The sequence below is a fragment of the Triturus cristatus genome, chromosome 11, assembly GCF_964204655.1.
Source record: "Triturus cristatus chromosome 11, aTriCri1.1, whole genome shotgun sequence".
NCBI lineage: Eukaryota > Metazoa > Chordata > Amphibia > Caudata > Salamandridae > Triturus > Triturus cristatus.
In genome coordinates, this window is record NC_140594.1 from 733,420,720 (window position 1) to 733,442,524 (window position 21,805).

General features: G+C 42.7%; 1 protein-coding gene across 5 annotated transcripts in view; it reads left to right on the forward strand.

Moving 5' to 3' along the window:
• MFF (mitochondrial fission factor) overlaps window positions 1-21,805 on the forward strand; it is a 192,009-nt gene that overhangs the window by 34,686 nt on the left and 135,518 nt on the right. For all 5 annotated transcript variants that reach the window (XM_085634381.1, XM_085634384.1, XM_085634385.1 and 2 more), the window contains exon 4: window positions 16,250-16,467. In XM_085634381.1, coding sequence (XP_085490507.1) covers window positions 16,251-16,467 — 217 coding nt within the window. In that variant the 5' untranslated portion in view covers window position 16,250. The remainder of the gene's footprint in view (window positions 1-16,249; window positions 16,468-21,805) is intronic.

Below are 21,805 nucleotides of genomic sequence, written 5' to 3' on the forward strand. Positions count from 1 at the left end.
GTCCGAGATCATGCTCTTTGGTAAAGCTACTGACCATTGGACGCACGACTGGTGGCTACCTAGACTGGGCTCGTATCCTGCTCCAAAGAACGTAGTCCGTAATCTAGGATTCTATATGGACGACTGTCTATCCATGGGGGGTCATGTTAATCATGTCGTAGGCACCTGTTTCGGTGTTATGCGTAGCCTACGAAAGGTTTTTAAATGGCTTCCCTTAGAGGCACGAAGACCCTTAATACATGGACTGATAATTAATGGAATGGACTATGGCAACGGTTTATTGCTGTCAATAAATGAAGATCTTACAAATAGACTTCAGTTTCTACAGAACACGGCTGCTGGATTAGTCCTCGACCGCCCATATAGATCTCCTTCTGCAGCATGTTTAAACACTCTTCACTGGCTCCCAGTGAAAAAACGAACCCTTTTTAAAATGCTATGCCCAACTCATAAGCATATGTATGGAACCTGTCCAAAATACTGGCTGCCAAAGTTACGCTGGTATCAACTGTCCAGAATGCTGCGCTCTAGTGATATGGCACTGCTGACCCCCCTTAGAATTCACACTGTTAGGCAAGGGGGTCGAGCGTTTTCTTCTTTGGCACCAGCATCCTGGAATAAAATGCCTTTCTATCTTCGCAGTACTCCAGACCACAGCAGTTTGCGCTAAAAGTTGAAGACCTGGCTTTTTGGAAATCAGATCTAGTCCGTCTATCAGAGCTGTCTGCAAGCGCCATGAGACTCGTGTGAGTGATATGCGCGCGATACAAATGTTCTTGACTTGACTTGACAGTCTAGTACCTTAGTGCATTAGCACTTCAATTGTACTTGGGCTCTGTGTCTCTGCCACAATGTGCTAGTATGTTCCTTATTTCTATGTGCTGGGCTGGACTACTTCGGTATCGGTTAAAAGAAATAGGCCTATTCTTCTACAGAGATACTGCTTTAACTGAATATTGAATTCCAGTGTGCTCAATTGTTATCCTACGTCTTCGTTCTAAATTGTTTCACGGCTCCTTGAATAAAGCTTGAGCGCACTCCACCCTCCTTACAAATGGGAGAGTTAGTTGTACAAATAACATTAACTGGGTGTTACCCATTTGAAGAGCAATAGTAACGGAGACCAAGGAACACCAGATATATATTGGAGTACTCACCATTTACAGTGCTCAGTATCCAGTAATAGCCCATGGGCCCAGATAAGAGGCCTCATACCCCTCCCATTCTCTCATGTTTGATAATTTCATTGGATTTCCATTTTACAGTATTTTCTTCTTTAAAGTTTCTTGCTTTTGATCCAAATGTATTCAGGGACTCACTGTATGTTTTTTCTTTTTTCTTAAATTTCTTATCAAAACTCCTCCCAGAATATGTTGTTCCTGTTTTTAACCCTTTCCTTTGACACCACATAATTCTTGTGCTGCACCCTGCTTCCTGTGGTCCTGCCCCATTCCCCTTTCCACTACAAACTTCTGACCATTCGTACGCACATCTCTTCATGTGTACCTTTTGACGAAATCTAAAAACCTTCTTGCATATGCTTGCCTCATTTAAAACTAATTAGTGTAATTTGTGTCACTGATCAATCAATACGTATTATCTCAACTATATCTTACACCTTACCCACTTATGTTTGTTATAGTTACACTTGGAGTCTTGATCTGTATAGATCTAGTTTATTGAATATGTCTTAGGTTTGTGCTGAATGATTCTAAGCAAGGTCACTATGAGGATACTGACATCTGATTCACTATCTGATGTAGATTATGCTACTCTTATTGCATTCTACCCTGTAATCCGATTTATAACCTACTGAAGCTTATTTGCTTCATCTGCTCCAAGATAATGATTCTCTAATCCAGGGTAATTGAGTTGGTTTAAATGTGATGCATTAACATAGTTTAAGGGAAGCTCAGACAACTATAGAAAGAGACTGGGAGAGACAGAATGTTGGTTTCCTTTCCGATTAAGGCAGTCAATTGAAGGAGTGGAGGCAGAGATAGTGCTCATTACTTGTAGCCCAGTTTCCCCTTGTATGGATACATATCCCCACAAATGATATCTACCCTCTGATTCCGCTGGTGGTCTAATCTATTGCAGAAGCACAGTGAAAGCTGTGCAGAAGCTTTGCATCATAGGAGTAGCCTTTTGACAATCGTATCTAGTGTCCTGTCTGTTTGAGGCAGGGAAAGATGGGTGAAGGGCTTATTTCATTGCAGGAAACGCTGTCTCACGATCCCACGTTACTGCTTGTCCAGACTGAGACAGATTTAATGTTTGAATCCTCTCTGCCAGGGAAAAATATTGCAAGCCTGATTAATGTGTTTTTTTGTTGTATGATTGGCTCTTGTAAATCTTCTCTGTAGGGTTTTGGCCTTCTATTTTGAATAAATACTCTTGATCTTTTGGTGGTATGTCATTAGAACCCATGATGCTATATTAGTGTTGCCCTACAGGGTATGAACTATTGCATGATCAGCACTCTAAAGATCTAAACTCTTTAAAATGTTTAGAGAGGTTATTTTCAGAATACTATTTGATGATCTTTGTTTTCTAAGTTCATCACTTACCAGGTGTTTCAACATAAGAACCAAGCCCATACAACTGCTTAGCAACATTTTCATCAAACCCATTCTTTACCTCAGCTAACTTACATGCTGATGACAAAGATATACTTGCATCTCTTTTGCTGTAAAGGTGCATTCTCATTCTGGTCCATCGGTCGAACAGCTATTCAGACATGGATTGGACACAACCGCAGAAAGCTAAATTTGGCGACAATAAAATTTCTTATGCTGTATCCAACACTGCTCCACAATTGCTTCTCTATACCCCTACTCGCTTTCTTCAAAGAAGCCGCACCCTTACAACTTCACTCTTCTGATATTGCAAATCACAAATGTGTTCTATGGCTATATTTTTTATTATTTATTCAATCACTTTTCTAGAGTACATATGTTGTTTTACGCTCATTTTAGAACGTTGATGCAGAGTATCATAATAGGTTCTTGAAACTCAGATGGCTTTCCTAATAATTACTATATGCCCAATTAAGACTACATTACACAGTAAAAAGTACACTTTCACATATTTGTTGGGCAGCGCTATGGGAAACTGGTGCTGTGCGCTTGATTGCTAAATAAATAAGACTATTGCCTACAATTGTGCATGCTACTCATGTGCACGGAAGATAACCGTGTACATGTATGGGTTCACCTGGTGCTCTGTGAATTCTCAGACTACATGCACCCTTTGAGATCAGGCCTCGATTGGGTGAATTACCCAGATCTTGAATTCAGCTTTAATACATTTGGGCGGATCACCCACACTGCTCAATTACCCCAAAAACTAATTGGGGCTATGGAGACCATAAATTAACTTTAATTGGCGGTTGGCACTGCTCACAGTAAGGAATAACGCAATATTTGGAGAAGTCAACTACATTAAATTTAAAGTCTGCATCCACTCGTTGTGCAATTTTTCATTTCACTTCTAAATAAGAAGCTCTATTCTGGGAGGAATATGAAGAATAGAAGGCTAACGTGGAATAAATTTAAAGGCATCATTAGAAAAGCTTGGGTCCAGTTCATGAAAAAAATAGTAAATCTGTAGCTGCAGGTTTCGTTTGTGTGTGTGCAGAAAACCTATCTTGTAATTCACAAATATTCCCAATAGTATAACTGGAAAGTTGCACTGGGTGCAGACTTCGAGATTACTACTGGGAATGTCTAGTCACTATTCCTGTGGGGTCTTGTGCCCCTCTGTGGAGTTCACCATAGTGGAGAGGTCTGTAAAATGGGACGAAGCCCTCTTGCTTATGCACAATTTACGTTTTTCTTTTCTCTTTGTGGAAACATTTTTCCCCCTGCCAAAAGCCCTTCTTCCTACTTCCCCATCAAATGTACCGGTAGTCTTTTTCTTCTAATCCTGGAAGGGGAGTTACTGAGTAAACCTCTGACCTTTTCTAGAGTAGGTAATGGTTGGGTCAGAGTTTGGGAATACCCACAAGTGTAGGTATTTGTGGATGATCTCAAACTTCCAAGGCACACCTTGACCCGGAATGCCCATTCCCACCCCTTGAGTGTAATTTATGAGTTTTAGGTTTATTGGCATTTGTGGCAGAGACGTCCGTGTTTGTTAAACCATTTACACTTGACAGGAATCACTTTGTGGATTTTTTGGAGGGGTAAAAAAGGTACATTTGGTTGTAATCCTACATTGTACGATGAAATTTAACTTTGTGAATTTGGCCCAAGTATTTTTGCTATCTCTCACAAGGACAATACACACTTCATACAAGGACGCTTTAAATAATTTGGATGTTAAATTAAAAAAAGCTGTTGAGGGCAGAGTCTTGAAAAATAACACTAATTCCTCATTTTTAGTGGCTATAGTGAACGCTGAATAGGTGAAAGGAAAATGGAGTATAGATTAATATGGCAGATCGGACAGACTACCAAATTCTGATTGTGTTTTAAAAATGGATTCACCTAACTAAAAATAATTATTGCTTCATTTGAATTAATGAAGCAACAAACTTGAAAAAAGCTGTTTATTGTCAATGTTGTGCTAAAGAATTTAGTAGACTCAAAACAGATCAGCCCCTTCACAGTCTCTGTGATAAACCAGTTTTATTTGTTTTTTTCTAGAACTAAAAATATAAAGAAGTAAATAAACAAAATTTTTTGGGTAAAATACTTATTAAATATTGTACCTTTCCCTTTCATCGCCTAAAAAAAAATCTCCTCAGATAGGAAGACTGCAGAACAAAATCAAATGTTCCAAGCGCTTGATACATTCACGCTATTAGTTAGGGAACAAATATTAAAGTTACTAAATCATGCCAAACAACCTGCTCACCAAAAGACTCACTTCCATGTAATGTCAATAAATCGTTGCTCAAAATGTTCAGTGGTTGCCGAGAGTATGCTTCATTATATTATATTACACTAGCACAAGGCATGATCCTTAATGTGCTTAACCCCTTGTGTGCCCATGACGAGCTGGACTCGTCATGGGCCGCGGTTGCGCTGTGCCCATGACGAGTTCAGCTCGTCATAAACCCCGCCCGCTAATGTAACGGCCGGCACAGGGCGGGGAAAGGGCGTGGCACACAAGGGGTTAAAGTAATATTGATCATGCCACTCATGAAAAGCCCTTCTCTTCTGATACCCCGTTTGCAGCCAAACATTACATTGTTTTCCATTCAGCATTGATTAAGAGACAACCATGAAAGTTAGGACATTGGTTTGGATATATTTACCTGTAAAATTACTATTTATATTGGGTTATGTTTGCAAACATTGAAGTTAGAAGTTCGGAGTTTTGGTTAGAGGATGTGTAGGTCTCTTCATCTGTTAAAATTTGTCAGTCTTTCCCTTAGAGAGAGGATTACCATCCTTAAATTATTTTGTGATGGTGTACTGCTAAAACTTTATTTACCTTGAAATATCAAAAGACAAGAGGCGTTTGGCAAAATAGGAACAGTTGGTTTAATTAAACACTGCAGCTGGGAGTACAGCTTACAGAAATGGGTCTGAGGACTGTCTCAAAGTACAGTCAGAGTGATTTTTATACAATTTTGGGAGCAATTAAAGTACATCTGGCATTCCTTGTTTGGAGAAATAATGTGGGCCCTGTCATAAATAAAAGGAGGTGGGCCTCAACTTTGCGGGGACACAATGGGGCGAGCGGGTAGTGGGTCCAGATGTCTGGCATAAGGGGCACGTGTTCACTCCTGTGTGTGTGAGTTGTGTCCTGATTGGCTGCGTGTCCCTTACTTTGTGGCATATGACATTATAGTGTTTTGGGACTGAGTGCACCCCTCTGGCCATGTGTGCTTTATTTGGGCCAATTTCCCTGGACCATTGAGTTGTTGCTACGCTTATCTGGGGAATGGACCTCAATTTCCTGTTCACACGTTTGTCTGCCATCTACATTCCACCCCACCTATGACTTGTCAATCAGTTGCCGCAGGCCTGGGTACAAAGCCTGTCTGATCACGTATTTTCGAATCCGGTTGATGGAGAGTTCGTGATGGGCAAATTTGACAATAGCGATGCAATTTTGTTTGTGTAAGCGTGTTGTACCATCATAAGCATTAGCATTGTTTTTATCAATATCACCAGGTTTACACGTTGCAAAGAGCATGGTGATCGTAAACCATAGATTTTTGGTGCATCTTACTACTTGTGTGTGTTATGTTGTGATTTATTGCTAGTTGTTATAATGTTTGTCTTTATTGTGATGACTATCTTATACTGTGCCTATTCTCGGTCTTCACACCATTTCTCATGGTTCAAACTTTCACTGGTCAACCAAATTACCCTGGAGAGGCAAGACTGGTTTGGAAGCCCTGCTTTCCTTCGCAGATCATGTGTCCAGTATCCTGGTAAATAGGGAAGCATGCAGTTTCCCCCTTAATACTGCTAGGTGCCACTTACAACTCCTAGTATCACAGCAAAAGGCCTGAAGCTAACAAAGCTCTCAAAAACGTTTCTCAGCGCTTTCTCTGTTTGCCTGTCCTGTCTCTGTTTGCTCAGCCTCTGTTCTCTCACCAGCCCTCTTATTTTTTAAATCACGGGAACAACAATTACAACTGTGCTTTTGCACTTGTTAAAGCTAGGCTGCGTCTTCTATACAAAAAACTGTCCGTTGTTCTTGTTTGTCCCCTGCTTAGGACACAATACTCAATACATAGTTATAACTTTAATTAGTTTAGTTATCGTCTGATGCTTGTCAATTGCCAGTTTATAGCTTCGGAACTGTAGAAGACTGGGTATTAGACATTCTTAAAATATTAAGGACTCTAAATACAATGTTTTAAAAGCGTGATAGCATGTAGGGAAATATGGTCATTTTGCAGCAAGCTGATTGAGGCCTATGAAAGAGCGGTGGATCTTGGCAGAGTAAGCACTTCCTAACAAACAAATCACTTGGACCATTCTGCCAAAGCTACTCACCCTTTACTCCGCTTCAGCAAGATTACTTTTCATAGTATTACACTGTTTCTTTAGGTATGAACCAGTTTTTCTTTTTTCCCCCAAGGCTGAATAGTTTTCCACTGTCGAGCAAGTTGAGTTATTAGGTGGCTTACAATACAACTCTGGTGCATTCATGTGTAGGTGTGGACATGGGTGGGCTGTCAGTGCTGTGTTATTATGAGTGCTGAATTATGGATTGTTTGTTGTGTTGTTGGGAAACATGCAGAGCCTGATAACTGGTTGTCTTGCTGTATTCTGTGCAGTGTACTTGATAAAGATTTCATTCAATCTTGAGAGCATTCGTTTTTGTGCAGATTCTATTTTTCTTTTAAGGAGCATCATTGTGCCAAATATTTGGCTTTGGGTTTGTATTGTGCATATAAGTTTACAGGAAGTATTTCTTTCATGTTCTGTTTCTGAAAATGATGGTGTTAAGAATAGGTTATACTGTTACGGAGCATAGTTTTGGCTTTGTGCGACTTTAAAGCTGGTTGTGTTTGTTAGAATGTGGAATGTCTGTTTACATGTTCCCTTGTGGCTGTCATTCTTTTGTAGCTTTCAGAATACTTAAGAGGATGCCTACCGTACAGATATGTACAATGCGATGAAACAACTTACAATAGAGCAAAGAATCTTGAAAATCTGATCTAAAAGTGGTTAGAGACATTCGCTTAAACCTGTACTAGCATTCTCCAATACAGTAGGTTCCGTAACGTTCTCTGGATCCTGCAAGGTTTGGGAGGGTGGGGTGGGGGAGGTGGGGGCTGACATATCTCAGTCAATAGGAAGTTTCAGTTTCACACAGTTCATATGTACACAGCTCTTAGATCTCCAACCATCATTATACCATAGAAGCTGTTTCATCACTAAGAAAATCATGCACCAGAAATCTAAATCTGGTATTTGTAAAGCGCGGACTACTCACCCCTGAGGGTCTCAAGGCGATGGGGGCCATAGGGGGCCCTAAGTGAGCTATTGTCCAGAGTCACATGGTGCTGAGGTGAGCTGCTGCCAGCGCCGGGGATTGAACCGAGAGCCCTGTGCTCCGGAGTCCGCACCCTGGCAGCTGCGCCACACCTCTCCCTTGAGGAAAGACACAAGACAGAGGAAACCCTAAGTTCCACTCAAACTAACTGCCTCAGCTAACACTCCACATAAGTTGAAGAAAATAGCAACACTTAAAATAAGATGTTCCAATGATTTCCCATAATGTAGGACCTACGTTGTTTTTTTTGCTCCAGATCCTAGTACTTCTGTGCATAGTTATTTTATTCATATCTTTTTATTGGGATCAAGAACACCTGGGGTAGTTGTCTGTGGCGCGATGATGTTCTAAGGTTTCAGTACAGTTTGGGGAGCCTGACATCCCAAATATAGTAAGGGAAGAAGAAAGCAGGGAGGTAGAGCCTTCCTTCCCGAATACTCCCTCATCTTTTTCGTACACTCTGCCCTCCCCGTCTGCTATAACTGGCTACACAAGGGGATGCATTGCCTTGATTAGTATGGGTTGGAGGCAAGGGGTTGTCACAGCTAACAGAAGCCATGATTTATATGAATAAATTATGTCTACGAATTATATGTGGCAATTTGCTGCCCACCACATAGCAAGTGAGAGAATATTTTCCAATTCATTATTTGCAGAATCTTCATGAATACTGCCAACTCTCCATCTCTTTTAACTTCTTGAAACTGTTGGCGTTTTGTATTCATAAATTATTAAAGGGCTGATTGGAAGGATCGGTATCATGTGTGTCTCAAAAGACAGGGTCCCAAGGCAAATAGAGGAAACATACACAAGAAAACATTCGAAGTACAAACCTTGAAGGTTTAATTGAAATTAAGAATAATTATAGAAAGCAAAAGGTAAAATGGTTAATAAATTCAAATCTGCATCTATATATATATATATATATCAAGAGACAAGTCTTAAGTAGAGGATCAGCAAGGGGACCAACAGGAAGTCTGCTTCTGGGGAAAGCAAGGAAAAGACTAGCACACATCCCAGAAAGCTCACTTTTTATAGGCTTTCAAACAGTGAAAGTCATGCTCATCATATGATGTGAAATGAAGTAATAATGTGAACACCCCAAATAGTTTCATAAGCGCATGATATGTTCAGTGAAACATTGCGACAGACGCCTTCAGAATGTATAATTAATGCTAATCCTTAGCCTAAGCACAGGAGAACAGCGTTACATCTTTGCATGTATTAAGTACACTGGATCTTTTCAGGAACAGGAAAAGTCATGGCTTGTTTCAAGTGTGATTAGAACATTGGAATGTTGGTAGCTCCATTGAAAACAATGGAGTGCTCCGGGTTTATAATTGCTGGTATAAGGCCGGAGCGCCAACATTCCAATGTGTCTTTGTGTTAACAAAGACTTCAGGGAGCCTGAGGGGATTTCAATCCCCTCGCGCTACCTGAAGGCTTTGTTTTGTTAGAACATTCTGCCCTCTAGTGGCAGAATGTTCTAATAGCCTTATAGCCCTTCGTAGCAGGGCTATACCGGCTTTTAAAGTCCTGCTGCTTTGTTAAAGTCCCTCGCCTTCGGCTCAGGCCTTTAACGCTGCAGCGGGCCTTTAACAGCCGGTATAGCCCGCTACGGCGGGCTATAAGGCTATAGTACAGTCTCTAGTCATGGGAATATGAGAATCGCAATTTCATTACAAGAACGGAGGCTACATTATGCATGTTGGTAGCTTTGTAAAACAACATCAGACATATGTTCAATAGGCTTGCAATAATGACGTGCAAAGGTGCTAGCATTGGACCAGTCAGCAGCTTTGAGAATGTCGTCCAACTTAACTCCAGACCAGAGAGATTTACTGGCCATAGCACCTCTAAGGGAGTGAGCTTGACATTTCTTTAAGTCAATACCTGCTAAACTCATAACAATCTTAACCCATCTAGCAATAGAGGTCGAGGTTATGCCTTATTGAGGTTTAACAAAGGATATAAGTAATTGTTTAACATCCTGAGGGCGAAGAGCAAACATTCTGCGATCATACTCTCTCATGCAGTCCACGATGCAAAGTTTTGGACATAAATCAAAACGTGGGTAAAAGATTTAATCAGAGTCTTTGTTCTACTATAAATCTCAAATTTAACTCCGAACATGTTATAAGATCTATTCGTAATCTCTAGGGTTTTGACATCAGAGACCCTTCTGCATGAGATTAGGTATAGTAGAGGAGCCAGGTTAATGGAAAGGTTTTTTTCCTATTGGGGAGAGTATTAACACTAAAACAGGCCAGTTATTGAAAAGATCAAGGATTAGTTTGACACACCAAAGACTTTCATATTTAGGTTTAGGAGGTCTTCTTAAACGAATGCTTTTCATCACTCTAAAAACAATGACATTTTTACCTACCGTTTTACCATTGACCAGAACATGACCAGCAGAAATAGCCGATCTATAGCAATTGATAGTTCTATAGCTAAGACCTTTATCAAATTGTTTAACAAGGAAGTTAACTATGTCAACAATAGGTGCTTCCAAGGAATCCAGGTTCCTTTCCAGGCACCAACGTACCCAGATTCTCCATATGTTGTTATATCTGTAGTGAGTGCCTGGAGCCCAAGACTCTCCGAGGAGAGTTTCAGCTGCTTCCGAAAGCCTTGAGATTTCATTGGATCTCCTGACACTCTCCAGGCAAGAAGGGTTAAACTCCCATTCTGAATTAGGGGGTGATCTACTCCGTCTACATCTGCAAGAAGATTCTCTAGGGTAGGAATTAAGAAGGGGGTTGCAAGCTAGTTCTAGAGTGGTGGGGAACCATGCTTGGGATGGCCAAAAGGGAGTTATTAGGACAAGGAAGCACTGATCCTGTCTCACTATCTGGAGAACACACTGAATCATGACAAAGGGAGGGAATGCGTACACATTGGCTCCTTTCCAAATTGTAGTTAGGCGTGGACTGCTGGAGCACCTGGGTCAGGCATCCAGCTGAAGTTGTTCTCCAGTTAGTCTGCTTGCAAATACGTCTATCTCTAGAGGGCCCCAGATCTTGTTTGGGGTACTGAACACGGAAACATTCAGTTTCCAATTGCTGTGATCTAACAGGAATCTTGAGTTCCAGTCTGCAGTGATGTTCGATTTCCCCGGAAGGTATTCCGCTTTGAGAGCGATCTTGTTTTCCAGACAAAACATCCAAAGTTTCTTTGCTAGATTCGAGAAGTCCGCAGATTTGGTGCCTCCCTGACGATTTATATAGGCTACCGCTGAGATGTTGTCCATCTTTAGAATGACTGACCTCCCTTGGAGAGAGTGTTTGAAGCTCATGAGGGCGTAAAGACCAGCTGTTAGTTCTAAATAATTTATGTGGTGAGATGATTCCTCTTGTGACCAGATACCACCAGTGTTCTGATTGAGAAGGCAAGCTCCCCAGCCATGAAGGCTTGCATCTGATTCTAAAACAAACTCTGGTTTTGAACCAAAGATTGCTTTTCTGTTCCACGCGTCTAGGTTCTCGAGCCACCAGGCTAGTTCCGATTTGGCTTCTTGATCTAGACAGATCCGATCTCCGTACCAGAGGCCAGATCTTAGGGCTCTAGCCTTTACCCTTTGAAGGGCCTGATAGTTGAGGGGAACGAGAAAGATGGCTTGGATGGAGGAAGAGAAGAGACCCAGAAGTCTGGGTAGCTCTCTCAGAGAGGAGTCTTGCTGTTTCCGGACGTGTCTTATTTCCTTCCTGATTTTGGTAGTCTTTTTGGAAGGTAGTAAAAGGAGACATCTCAATGCGTCTACTGTGAAACCTAGGAACTCCAGAGATCTGGAAGGGGACAGAATTGATTTTTCTTTGTTTATGATGAAACCGAAACTTTCTAGAAGATCCATCACAGTCTTCAGATCTTTGGCTAGTTGTGAAGGATCTTGAGACATTATAAGAATGTCGTCTAAGTAAATGATTAAACGAATGCCCCTTATACTTAGAGATAAGGCAACAGCTCTCATGACCTTGGTGAAGCACCAAAGGGCAGAGGAGAGTCCGAAGGGGAGAGCCTGAAATTGGTAAAGGTGACTTTTCCAGACAAATTGAAGAAAGGGTTGGTGGGATTCGGCCATAGGAATGGTGAAGCAAGCATCCTTTAGGTCCAGTTTGACTAGCCTCTAGAAGTAAATCCCTCAAGAGATGGATGCCCTCCATCTTGAAGTGTCTGTAAACCAAATATTTGTTTAGTTCTCTAAAGTTTGACAGGTCTCCAACCTTAGTCTTTCTTTTTTACAAGAAAGAGTGTGCTTATAAATCTTAAAGTTTCTAATGGGACCTCTATTATGGCTCCTTTCTGAAGCATAGAGGAGATCTCCTCCTCTATTATTTTTTGTTGCTCTGGAGAGAGAGGCATGTCTCTCCGGAAAGAAGTTTGCAAAGGTATGCGAGTCAAATCCATCATAAACCCATTGACAGTGTTGAAGAACCAAGGATCTTGAGTGATCAATCTCCAATTAAGAAGGAAGTATTTGAGTCTGCCACCCACTTTTTGGGGGGGAGAAGGGAGACGGGAGAGAGGTCTCACTTGCAGGGTTGTTTGAGATTAAGGTTCCACGGGATCTAAATCCTCTGATGCGTTGGCCTCGAATTCTCTAGGGCTAAAATTGAGGCACATTGTACTGCTGATACCCTCTTCCGAAACCACAGAATCTTGGAAATGGCCGTTGATTGAAGCGGCCGGTAGAGAGGCCCCGTCTTCTGGCCCACCCAAAAAGGTTAGGATTGAAAACTCTGCGCATATTTTGCTGTGCATTGTCCAGGGCGGTGAAAGTGGAGACGTATTTACTCAAGGATTTAATGAGGTCTTCTCCAAAAAGTAAACCTTTTGGGTTTTGCAAGGGTTTTTTATCCGCCATGTCAGTTAGGTTTGGATTTATTTTAGTCAGAATGACTCTGTCTTTCTGCATTAATGCTAGCGTTGGCATTACCCAGTAGAATTGATGCTCTCTGGCTCCATCCCCTGATGAGATTGGTGTTGAGAGGGATGCCATTGATGTGGTTGTCTTCTGCGGAATCTAGGATTCTGGCTAATGGTCCCAGTACGTCGAGAAGGCGGTCTTGGCACCCTTTCAGGGATTTTTCCATCCCTTTTCTTGGATCACGTCCAAGTTTGAACAGGAATTTAATGAGTTCAGGGTCCACATTGGGGGTATAGCAGCTTTTATCCTCAGTAGAAGGTCTAGAGCATTAATTTCTGAGGATGTTCCGAGTGTCCCTTTCTAAGAGGTTTCTTATCCATTTTTTAATGAATTTTGTGACGTGGTCCTGAGGGAACCACTCAGAACTTCTTGGGTGTTTCAGATTTAATGGGTAAAACATTTCTTCCCCTAAGGGCTCAAGGATTATGTCCTTAGAGGATGATGGGAGTTCCTCTTATGGATTGTAAAATTCTTGATCATCTTCATCAAGATCAAGGACATACTCATCAGGTGTGTCTGAGGATTCTATAGCATTAGATTCGTTATCTCCCATATTGTAAAGAGCATTATGATTTTTTGTGCCGCTAGGGACACCCAGATGTTTTGTGCCGCTAAGAACACCCAGATAAGTCATGCCGCTAGGGACACCTTGGGAGTTCGAGGTGTGAGGACCTCCATTAGAAGTTGAGGTGCTAAAACCTCCCTGAATTGATGAGGTGCTTGGACCTCCTATATTGCTCTTATCAATGTTTTTACTTTTCTTTAGTCTTTTACCCCTTAATTCAGTGATCTTGTCAGAGTAGGGGTTTGGAATTTCTGAGATTTCGTCCTCATCAGTGAGTGACCTTTTAGAGGACATGATCTGACTTAAGGTCTCAAACATGCAGGACCTCAATTCCTCATGAAGTATTTTTTGCAGGGCTTTGTTGTCTATATTAGGAGTAGAGGCAGAAGCCTTGTCTGAGTAAGAGTCAGACATGGTATATAGAAAATGTTAACTTGTAAAAAGTGGTAAAGCCCTTTAATGAAAGATAATTAGTGAGCATTTCCCTTAATAATCGTGACAAGGTTTATAGATGAAGGAATGTCAAGAGAATAATTCCTTCCTTATTATAATTAATTTTGTTTTAGAATGTTGAAAAGGCCATTTAAATGAGGATTTCCTGCTAAAACCCTTTTTTTTAATGAATACGTTTGTAAAATAATAACTACTTGCGGATGAAATCCGAAATAGTAAAAGGTAGCGATGCAGAGCCGCGTTGGAGTGCTCGGCCTGCATCGGTGGAAAGCGGTGAAAAACGGGAGTTAAACAAAGACATTAGGTAAGCTAATTATGGCATGAGGAAGTAGAACAAGGATGAAATAGAAGAATAATCGTTTACACAAAAAACTAAATATTAAGTTTCGATTCAACATCTAAAAATCTTTAAATATATTCAAACATTAGAAATAGTACATAAGCTCAAAGAAAAGGCAGGTTAATCTGGTCAGTCATGCAAGGATGGGACTAGGGAAGGGGGTGTAGGGAGATCTCCGTAAACTGGAGATCGGTATAGAGGCAGTAGGAAGGGGGGTAGGGTTAAGCCACACACAAGGAACTTCAAAATAGAGATAAAAATGAATAATGGTAATGAAGGAAAATGAACTTATCTGCTTGGAGCCGCATTTAAAAGAGGCAGATTGTTGATGGCTCATGCCTTTCATGTGTTGCTATTGTTCTATTCTGGAATCTTTTAATATTGTGATGTAAGCAGCTGCTTGGACTGCATTAAAGGAATAATGCATAATGTAGCCTCTGTTCTTGTAATGAAATCAGTCCTATTCCCTAACAATTAGTGCTTGTGTCCCCCTTCTGCAAGCCCTGCCTCAAATTAAGAAGTGCTTTAGTTGCAGTTTTCACTGATTCGTGGACACTTTTTGTAAAGTAAAATAAAATGTGTGTATGCCAGCAAAGGAACTAATTATGTAGAGAGCACTGACCTGTGTTTGGGGCCTCCGGGACTATTTCCTTGCCCGCCCCCTTTAGTGGAAACTACTACAACACTAAAAGCGGTTTACTCTTCTTTTTTTATTACTCGCAGTATGTTAATGTCACATAAGGCAAGAGGTCTTCTAGTATGCGAACAGAGGGAACAACTGGTTTGTCACTTTTTGTAGGGTCCACAACTGAGAGCTTCTTTGGTTCCCCTGGTCCCAGGTTCCTCCTCACAGTCAGGCAAGCATTGACCCAGAAAGCAAAAAAAAAACAAAGACAATAGGGCTCAGGCTACTGTTTTCTGCCACAGACCTAAAACGTAGGGGAAGGGGAAAAACGTGCACCGTCACCAGAGCCGAATGTGTGGCGTGTTTAGTGCTCAGGGAACAATAGTGCTCTCTCACTGGTTTCCCTTTAGGCGTGCCCACAGCCCCTTAACCAGCCCAGAACATGCACCCGGCACTTGCCATCTCCCACGACCCTCCTGGGCCGTGGTGATGGGAGACCCAGCCTCCTCGCCATTGGGGAAAACAGTGGTCCCGAGGGCAGTGCTACTTGAGCAGTCGTGCTCTTTCTTTGCTTCCACCCGACCGGTGTATGGGTCCCGTGTGGTCCGTCCTCAACTGGTGAAGCCGACGTCTTCCTCCTTTGGATCTGCGCTCCTCGCTCTCCGTTCGTCCTCTCCTTCGGGTTGCACGGCGTCCTCCTCTCCCGCAATCCACTCAGCAACATCTGACGACTCTCTCGGACGCCACCTGTCCTCTTCAACGGCCGCGTCCACCCAGCTTTCATTCACTAGACCGTCAACCGCACTTCCGGGTTTCTCGGTGGCGGCCTTTTTGAGTTGGTCGGCTGCGTCCGATGGTGGCAAACCATCACATGACCATAGGCTCCTAAATGGAAAATCGTAGTGAAAAAGTGTTGTTCTTTTTTGGGAACATTGCCTTCCAAAACAGGTAGTTTTGAACCATGGTAATATTACGTAACTACTGATATTTCATGGCTGCTATTAAGTTAGATACATTTTCCCCGATTAAGTGTGTGCTAAAGGGAAAGCAATTGTAAAATTGTTGGTTTCAATCACTGTGTTGGTCTTGTTAAATGATGTTTGTAAGGGAAGAAAAGGTAAATGCCAAAATCCCTTGCTTGCGAGAGTCCTGCAAGTAAGTGCAAATTTGTTAGATGGTGTGTAGCCTTTAACAAGGGCCATCCATTGAAAAATGTATTTTGGGACATAAGCAATATCTTTTTTTTTTTTTTTAAATAAAATAATTCCCTAATTTTCCTGGCTTTCTGTGTGGAAATGTTCCCTAGTTGTATTTTTTTACATTTATTGAAATTATTTTCCTAACTATGCTTTTTTATTCTTATTTCATCAGAATGAGCGTGGCAGCATTCCCTTCTCCTACAGGAGAGATGGCAGAAATGAATCGCATTCAGTATGAAATAGATTACACACATGGCATAAGTCAACGAATGAGAGTCCCAGAGAAATTAAAAGTTGCACCGACAAATGCAAACCTTGACCAGAATATGCAAGGTGGGATTCCAAATTCTGGTGCTATTATGCAAGTTCCAGAGAGGATTATCGTGGCAGGTTTGTTCCAGTACTAACATGTTTATTTCCTTATGTTTATTTTCACTGCTGTTTCAATAAACTGCAAAGTTGTAAACCGATTTTAGGGTGCGGGGGTGGAGGTGGCTTGTGTCTTTGTCTGTGTGTCTGTCCCTTCCTTCCTAATTTGCACGTATACTCCTTCAGTCGCTTCAAATAGGGTGGGCAATTATTGTTGCTCTCTAAATCCCTTTGACCCCAAGTCTTTTGTTTCCACTTTTTTTAATAGCTTACAAACTGCTTGTTTCAAAGATTTTAACCAGGCATAAGTCCACGCCAGGTTTTTATTGTCCAGTGAAAGATTTTATAGCTAAAACTGATGCCTTCTCTCCTGTGAGCAAAAACTAAGAAGCTGTTTAGTTTAAGAGTGGAAGGTCAAACTCCATACCTGAACCTTTTGTTGAATCTGTCCAAGCAGACACACTATTGCGTACTCCTCGTATATCCTGTGCAGCCTCAATTTAGTGAATACTGATTCATTAGGGTTTAATTCATCTGCATTTTTTTAAAGTGTGTACATTAGATGAAATATTAGTTTGTTCCAGAACTAGGAAAGGATGTACCACCCAAAGCATTACCATTTGTCCTCAAAGAGTTGCTGTCAGAGTGACTTTAACTGTCAATTAGGTGACAGTGCATAAGTGCAAGTACAGTGAGCTGATCTTGATGGACACTATGAAAAAGACAAATGTCCTTTAATGGCTTTTGGGTGGCTGCATGAGATCAGCAGGAACAGTACTTCCAACAGCAATCTTTCCTATGAAGTAGAACTGTTTGTTAGACTCTTGTGGTGACTGCTACCAGGGAGAAGTGTGGTCATTCAAAAACATTTGACTATGAAATTAAAGCAAACAAAAAATCCTAATGCTTTTTAAAACATTAGTTTACACTAAATTGAATGTATGGAAAGCAAAACAACCTGCTTTGATCACAAAAAACTTTCCCCCATTTTGACAAATTTACACAGACCGTTCTAAAATAATACATGCAAGCATATTTGATGTTTGAAGTTTTTGTGTGGATTGATCAGGACAGACTGCGGTAAGTTTAAGTAGATCGTCCTAAAAGTTGAATTTCACATGCCAAAGGAATTTTGGCAGTCTGCTGCAGCAAAATCTGCTTGGTAGACCTACACCATACTTGGAATGGATAGAATTTGTTCCATCTTTGACCCTTTGGTGTAAATTTGCTAAATAGTACTTTCAGAAATTTGTAAAACAAAATGTAAGGGCCTCTTGGCAATTAAATACTTAACATTGTTAACAAACCAAACAATTAGAGATGGAATTTGGTCCACCTTTGTCCCTTTGCTTGCTCTGGTGTAAATATGTTCAGTAGTTTTTCTATAAAGTTGAAAAGCAAAATGTGTGGATACCTTGTCGGTCGGATACTTAAAAAGGGTCACTAATCAAGAATTTTGATCTGACCTCTGATTAGCTCAGTCATTTTTTGTTTTGTTGGTCACTTTGCAGTTCCCAGTTCTGTGTGTTTACTCCAAAAGGATGCAAATTGCCTATTTTCTTGACGATTCAAGATTGAGATACAATATCCATGAACTGTCTGCCTTTGGTGATTAATTAATCGGTTCAACTGGCTCAAGAATCTGCTTCTGCAAAACAATTTCATGTGGCAGTGTCAAGTGCTGGAGGTGACTGTCTCATCTGCTTCTTTCGCTCAGTTTGTCCGAGATAAGGGTAGCTGCTTCTTATAGCCACTATGATTCTTAACACTTCCAAATAAAACAAGAAAGCAACAGACGTCTCTCTGAAGGGCCACTAAATAGATGAAAATGTCAAGTGGCATAAAAAATTCTAGGCTGGCAGGCGAATCCAACTAGAGAATAGTAGAAGAACCCACACTCTCAAACTCTGGACAGGCTGTAGAGAAGGAACAAATCTTGTTGAAGCAAGGTTCCATGAGATGGATAAGGGTTCCACATAATGGAGCGCTAGTGCAGGTAATGGGGCGGATTTCAGGTGCAAATAACCAAAAGAGAGTAACCCAGCACCAGAGCTGTTGCAACGCATGAAATGGCAGATTCAGGCTCTTTAAATAGATAAGCACAGGAAGTTGAATATGAGAAAAGCAGGAAGTGACACAGGGAATACCACAGCCATTATGGTTCGGAAAAAGTTAGTTGACTGGGAGTGCATATGTTACCATGTTAGTTTGGAACAAACAAAACCCTTCTCTTCCTGTCCTATGACTCAAAGCAAGATGGCCTGATATAGGAGAAGCATGCAAAATGATACAAACAACCTTAGAATGGAGTGTTAGAATCTTGTAATCAAACAAATGGCTGTTTTGGGTGAGGAGAAATCATGCTGAATGAAAACTATTTGCCTTGGGTGCAAGAAAAGCAATTAACATAGGAATATGTCATCTGCAAAGCTCCCAGGAACGCCTAGGTAAAAAGCCATTTTGCATCCATAAAAAGCGATCTCTTTAAGACAGTGTGGCAGTTCTCTTGGCCGGAGGATGGAGACGGCCTAAGCTGTAGCCACAATTTATAACAAGCCATGTGGGGGCAAATGGAGCACAACTCATCTGATCAGGAAGAGGGCACAGCCTACTTAGGTTGAAATTCCTATTTCCTCATTTAAAAAGTAAAATATGAAAACCTCTTTATGAAGGGGACCCTTACCTTGCCATGGTTTGTGAAACAGATTTGCCCATGCACAGACTGATTCGCACATTTTAAAAATAGTTTTACCCCTGGGATTCCAAAAATCAGTTAAGGAGGTCTTGGAAAGTTCTGTCAGATTGAATGGACTCTGATTGTGGCCTAATATATATATATTCCTCTCCAAAGCGTCCAGATCTTAGGGAGGCACACGACAGCTTGCATCTCTTCAACCTCCTCCAGCACTCCCGAATTCTCTCACTCATGCCGACGCGTTTCGAGGTAAAGACCTCTTCTTCCAGGGCAATATGTACACATGGAGCGCAGTGAGTACTTTCCTATTGGCTCAGTGCCTTTAAATTGATTGGCTTAGTGCAACTTCCTGTTGGAGTGCATGCTGGTTTAGTACAACTTCCTGTTGGAATGCATGCTGGGATATTGAGTCCCTAGGCAAAGTACAATTATTTTCCCTAAGTGGGCCACTCGCGCTCCTGTATTTTTTTTTGTCAAAATTGTTTTTATTGTAATTAAACCACAGACACAAACAAAAATAACCAAAGAAAGAAGAAGACATGCGACAATTCCGCCATAATTCCGACGCAGGGGAGTTGCATAAGATGAGGGGGGCTGCTATGACTAGCAAAGGTCCTGTTGTCCGGCCCAGCAGGGTAGTCGCGCTAAAGAGGATATGAGTGGCCGAGGCCAGTTCGCCGGATCGGGTGCATTACGGGTGGGCAAAGTCCGCCCTACTAACATGTACACCTACAGGTGGACCTCCAGGGCCGGCTCATCCAAGTTCCGTATCTCGGACCCGTCCCTCACAGATTCCGGGCTGTCACAATAATCATTCAAACCAAAGAAAAAACAACCAGGGAAACCCCCCCCCCCCCCCACCCTCCAGTGGTGGAAGCACGCACTCACACATACCGTTGCTAGCTTCCTGCGGTATTCACACTTGAAATAGATGTAGGGCTCTAATCGACGGTGAGCACACTGCAGCTGGTAGCCCCCGAGAGAGGAAGCGCACTAAGGGCCCCCAGCGGAAAACAAAGTTCTTAAAGTCCCCCAAAAATACGTCCGCCATTCGCTCCATGCTCAACAACTTCCACAACCTCGCATGCCAGAGAGAGATCGCTGGGGCCTCCCTCTTTTTCCAGGCCGCTGCCAAAGTAATTTTAGCCGCCCCAGTACAGAGCCAAAAGATTTTTTTGTCCGCTCGGGTCTGATGCTCTAGAAGCGGGTCTCTAAGGCCCAACAGTACTTGTTCCAAGGAGTCCACGATAGGGTACCCCAGGATGTCTTTAATATGGGCCAGGATCTCTTCCCAATAAGAGCGGAAAATCGGGCAGTCCCACCAGATATGGCGGAAGTCCCCCAGCAACCCACAGCCTCTCCAACATCTATCCGAGGTGTTTGGGAAGATGCGATGGAGATTGGCAGGGGGGAGATACTAGTCCATCATGGTTTTAACATGCGCCTCCCGCAGCTCCAACGAACGATTGTGTCTGGCCAAATCGCGCCATAGGTGGGACCACTCCTCGTCCGTGATGCCACGACCAAGGAGATCCTCCCAGTGACCCATATATCGTGGCCTAGGTGTGGCAGCAGTGGCAAGGAGGTAGCTATAGATGAAGGAGATAGCTCCACGCATGGTCGAGGTGCGGGAGAGAAAGGCCTCAAAGGGGGTAGGCGGCCGAGTTGCCGCCTCCCGTAGCGCTCCTGTATTTTAAAACAAATTGATCGAACTGATCGAAGTGAGGCGGAGCCAGGAACCATATCCAGGCAGAGAAGCACAGCGAGCCAGAAAGGAAGAGAATCCTCCCAGGCAGCTCCACACCCTACTATAGGGGATTAATTTGTTTTAAAATACAGGAGCGCAAGTGTCTTATAGTGCCTTAAAGTGCTAAGAAATAAGTGTCTAAGTGTCTAAGTGTCGCAGAGGAGTCTTTGATCCGTTTTGCCTGCTGTCTTCTGGAGCCCCGTTGGGCATTGGCATCTTTGAACCTGTGTGCAAGGAGCCCCGTTGGGCATTGGAAATTGAGTGGGGAGCTGCTGTGCAGGAAGACGGGACTGCGAGGCCCAGCAGGCTGTGCGTGTCCCATCGAGCACACCTGCCGCCTCTTCCCGTGACTCCGCCCCCTGCTGACCCGTGACTCCGCCCCCTGCTGACCCGTGACTCCGCCCCCTGCTGACCTGCTGACCACTGATAACCCCTCGCGGCCCCCGCTTCGCGGGAGCCGCTCGCAGAGGAGTCTTTGATCCGTTTTGCCTGCTGTCTTCTGGAGCCCCGTTGGGCATTGGCATCTTTGAACCTGTGTGCAAGGAGCCCCGTTGGGCATTGGAAATTGAGTGGGGAGCTGCTGTGCAGGAAGACGGGACTGCGAGGCCCAGCAGGCTGTGCGTGTCCCATCGAGCACACCTGCCGCCTCTTCCCGTGACTCCGCCCCCTCTATCCACAGTCAGCATAAGACCTGAAGTCATTACGCGTCAGCGGGACGCGTGTGCGGGACATCACCCGGGACAAAGCCCGGACTAAGGGCGGACCCTCTGAGACCCACAGAGACTGGACTGGGCCAGAATCCCTGGTCGATTACTGAACAGCCTAGGACTATTGTGTAAGTGCTTGGGGGGTACATTATATTACCAATCATTATGTCAATCAAAATACTAACCCCGGAGTTGCCTGGCCCTGAGAAG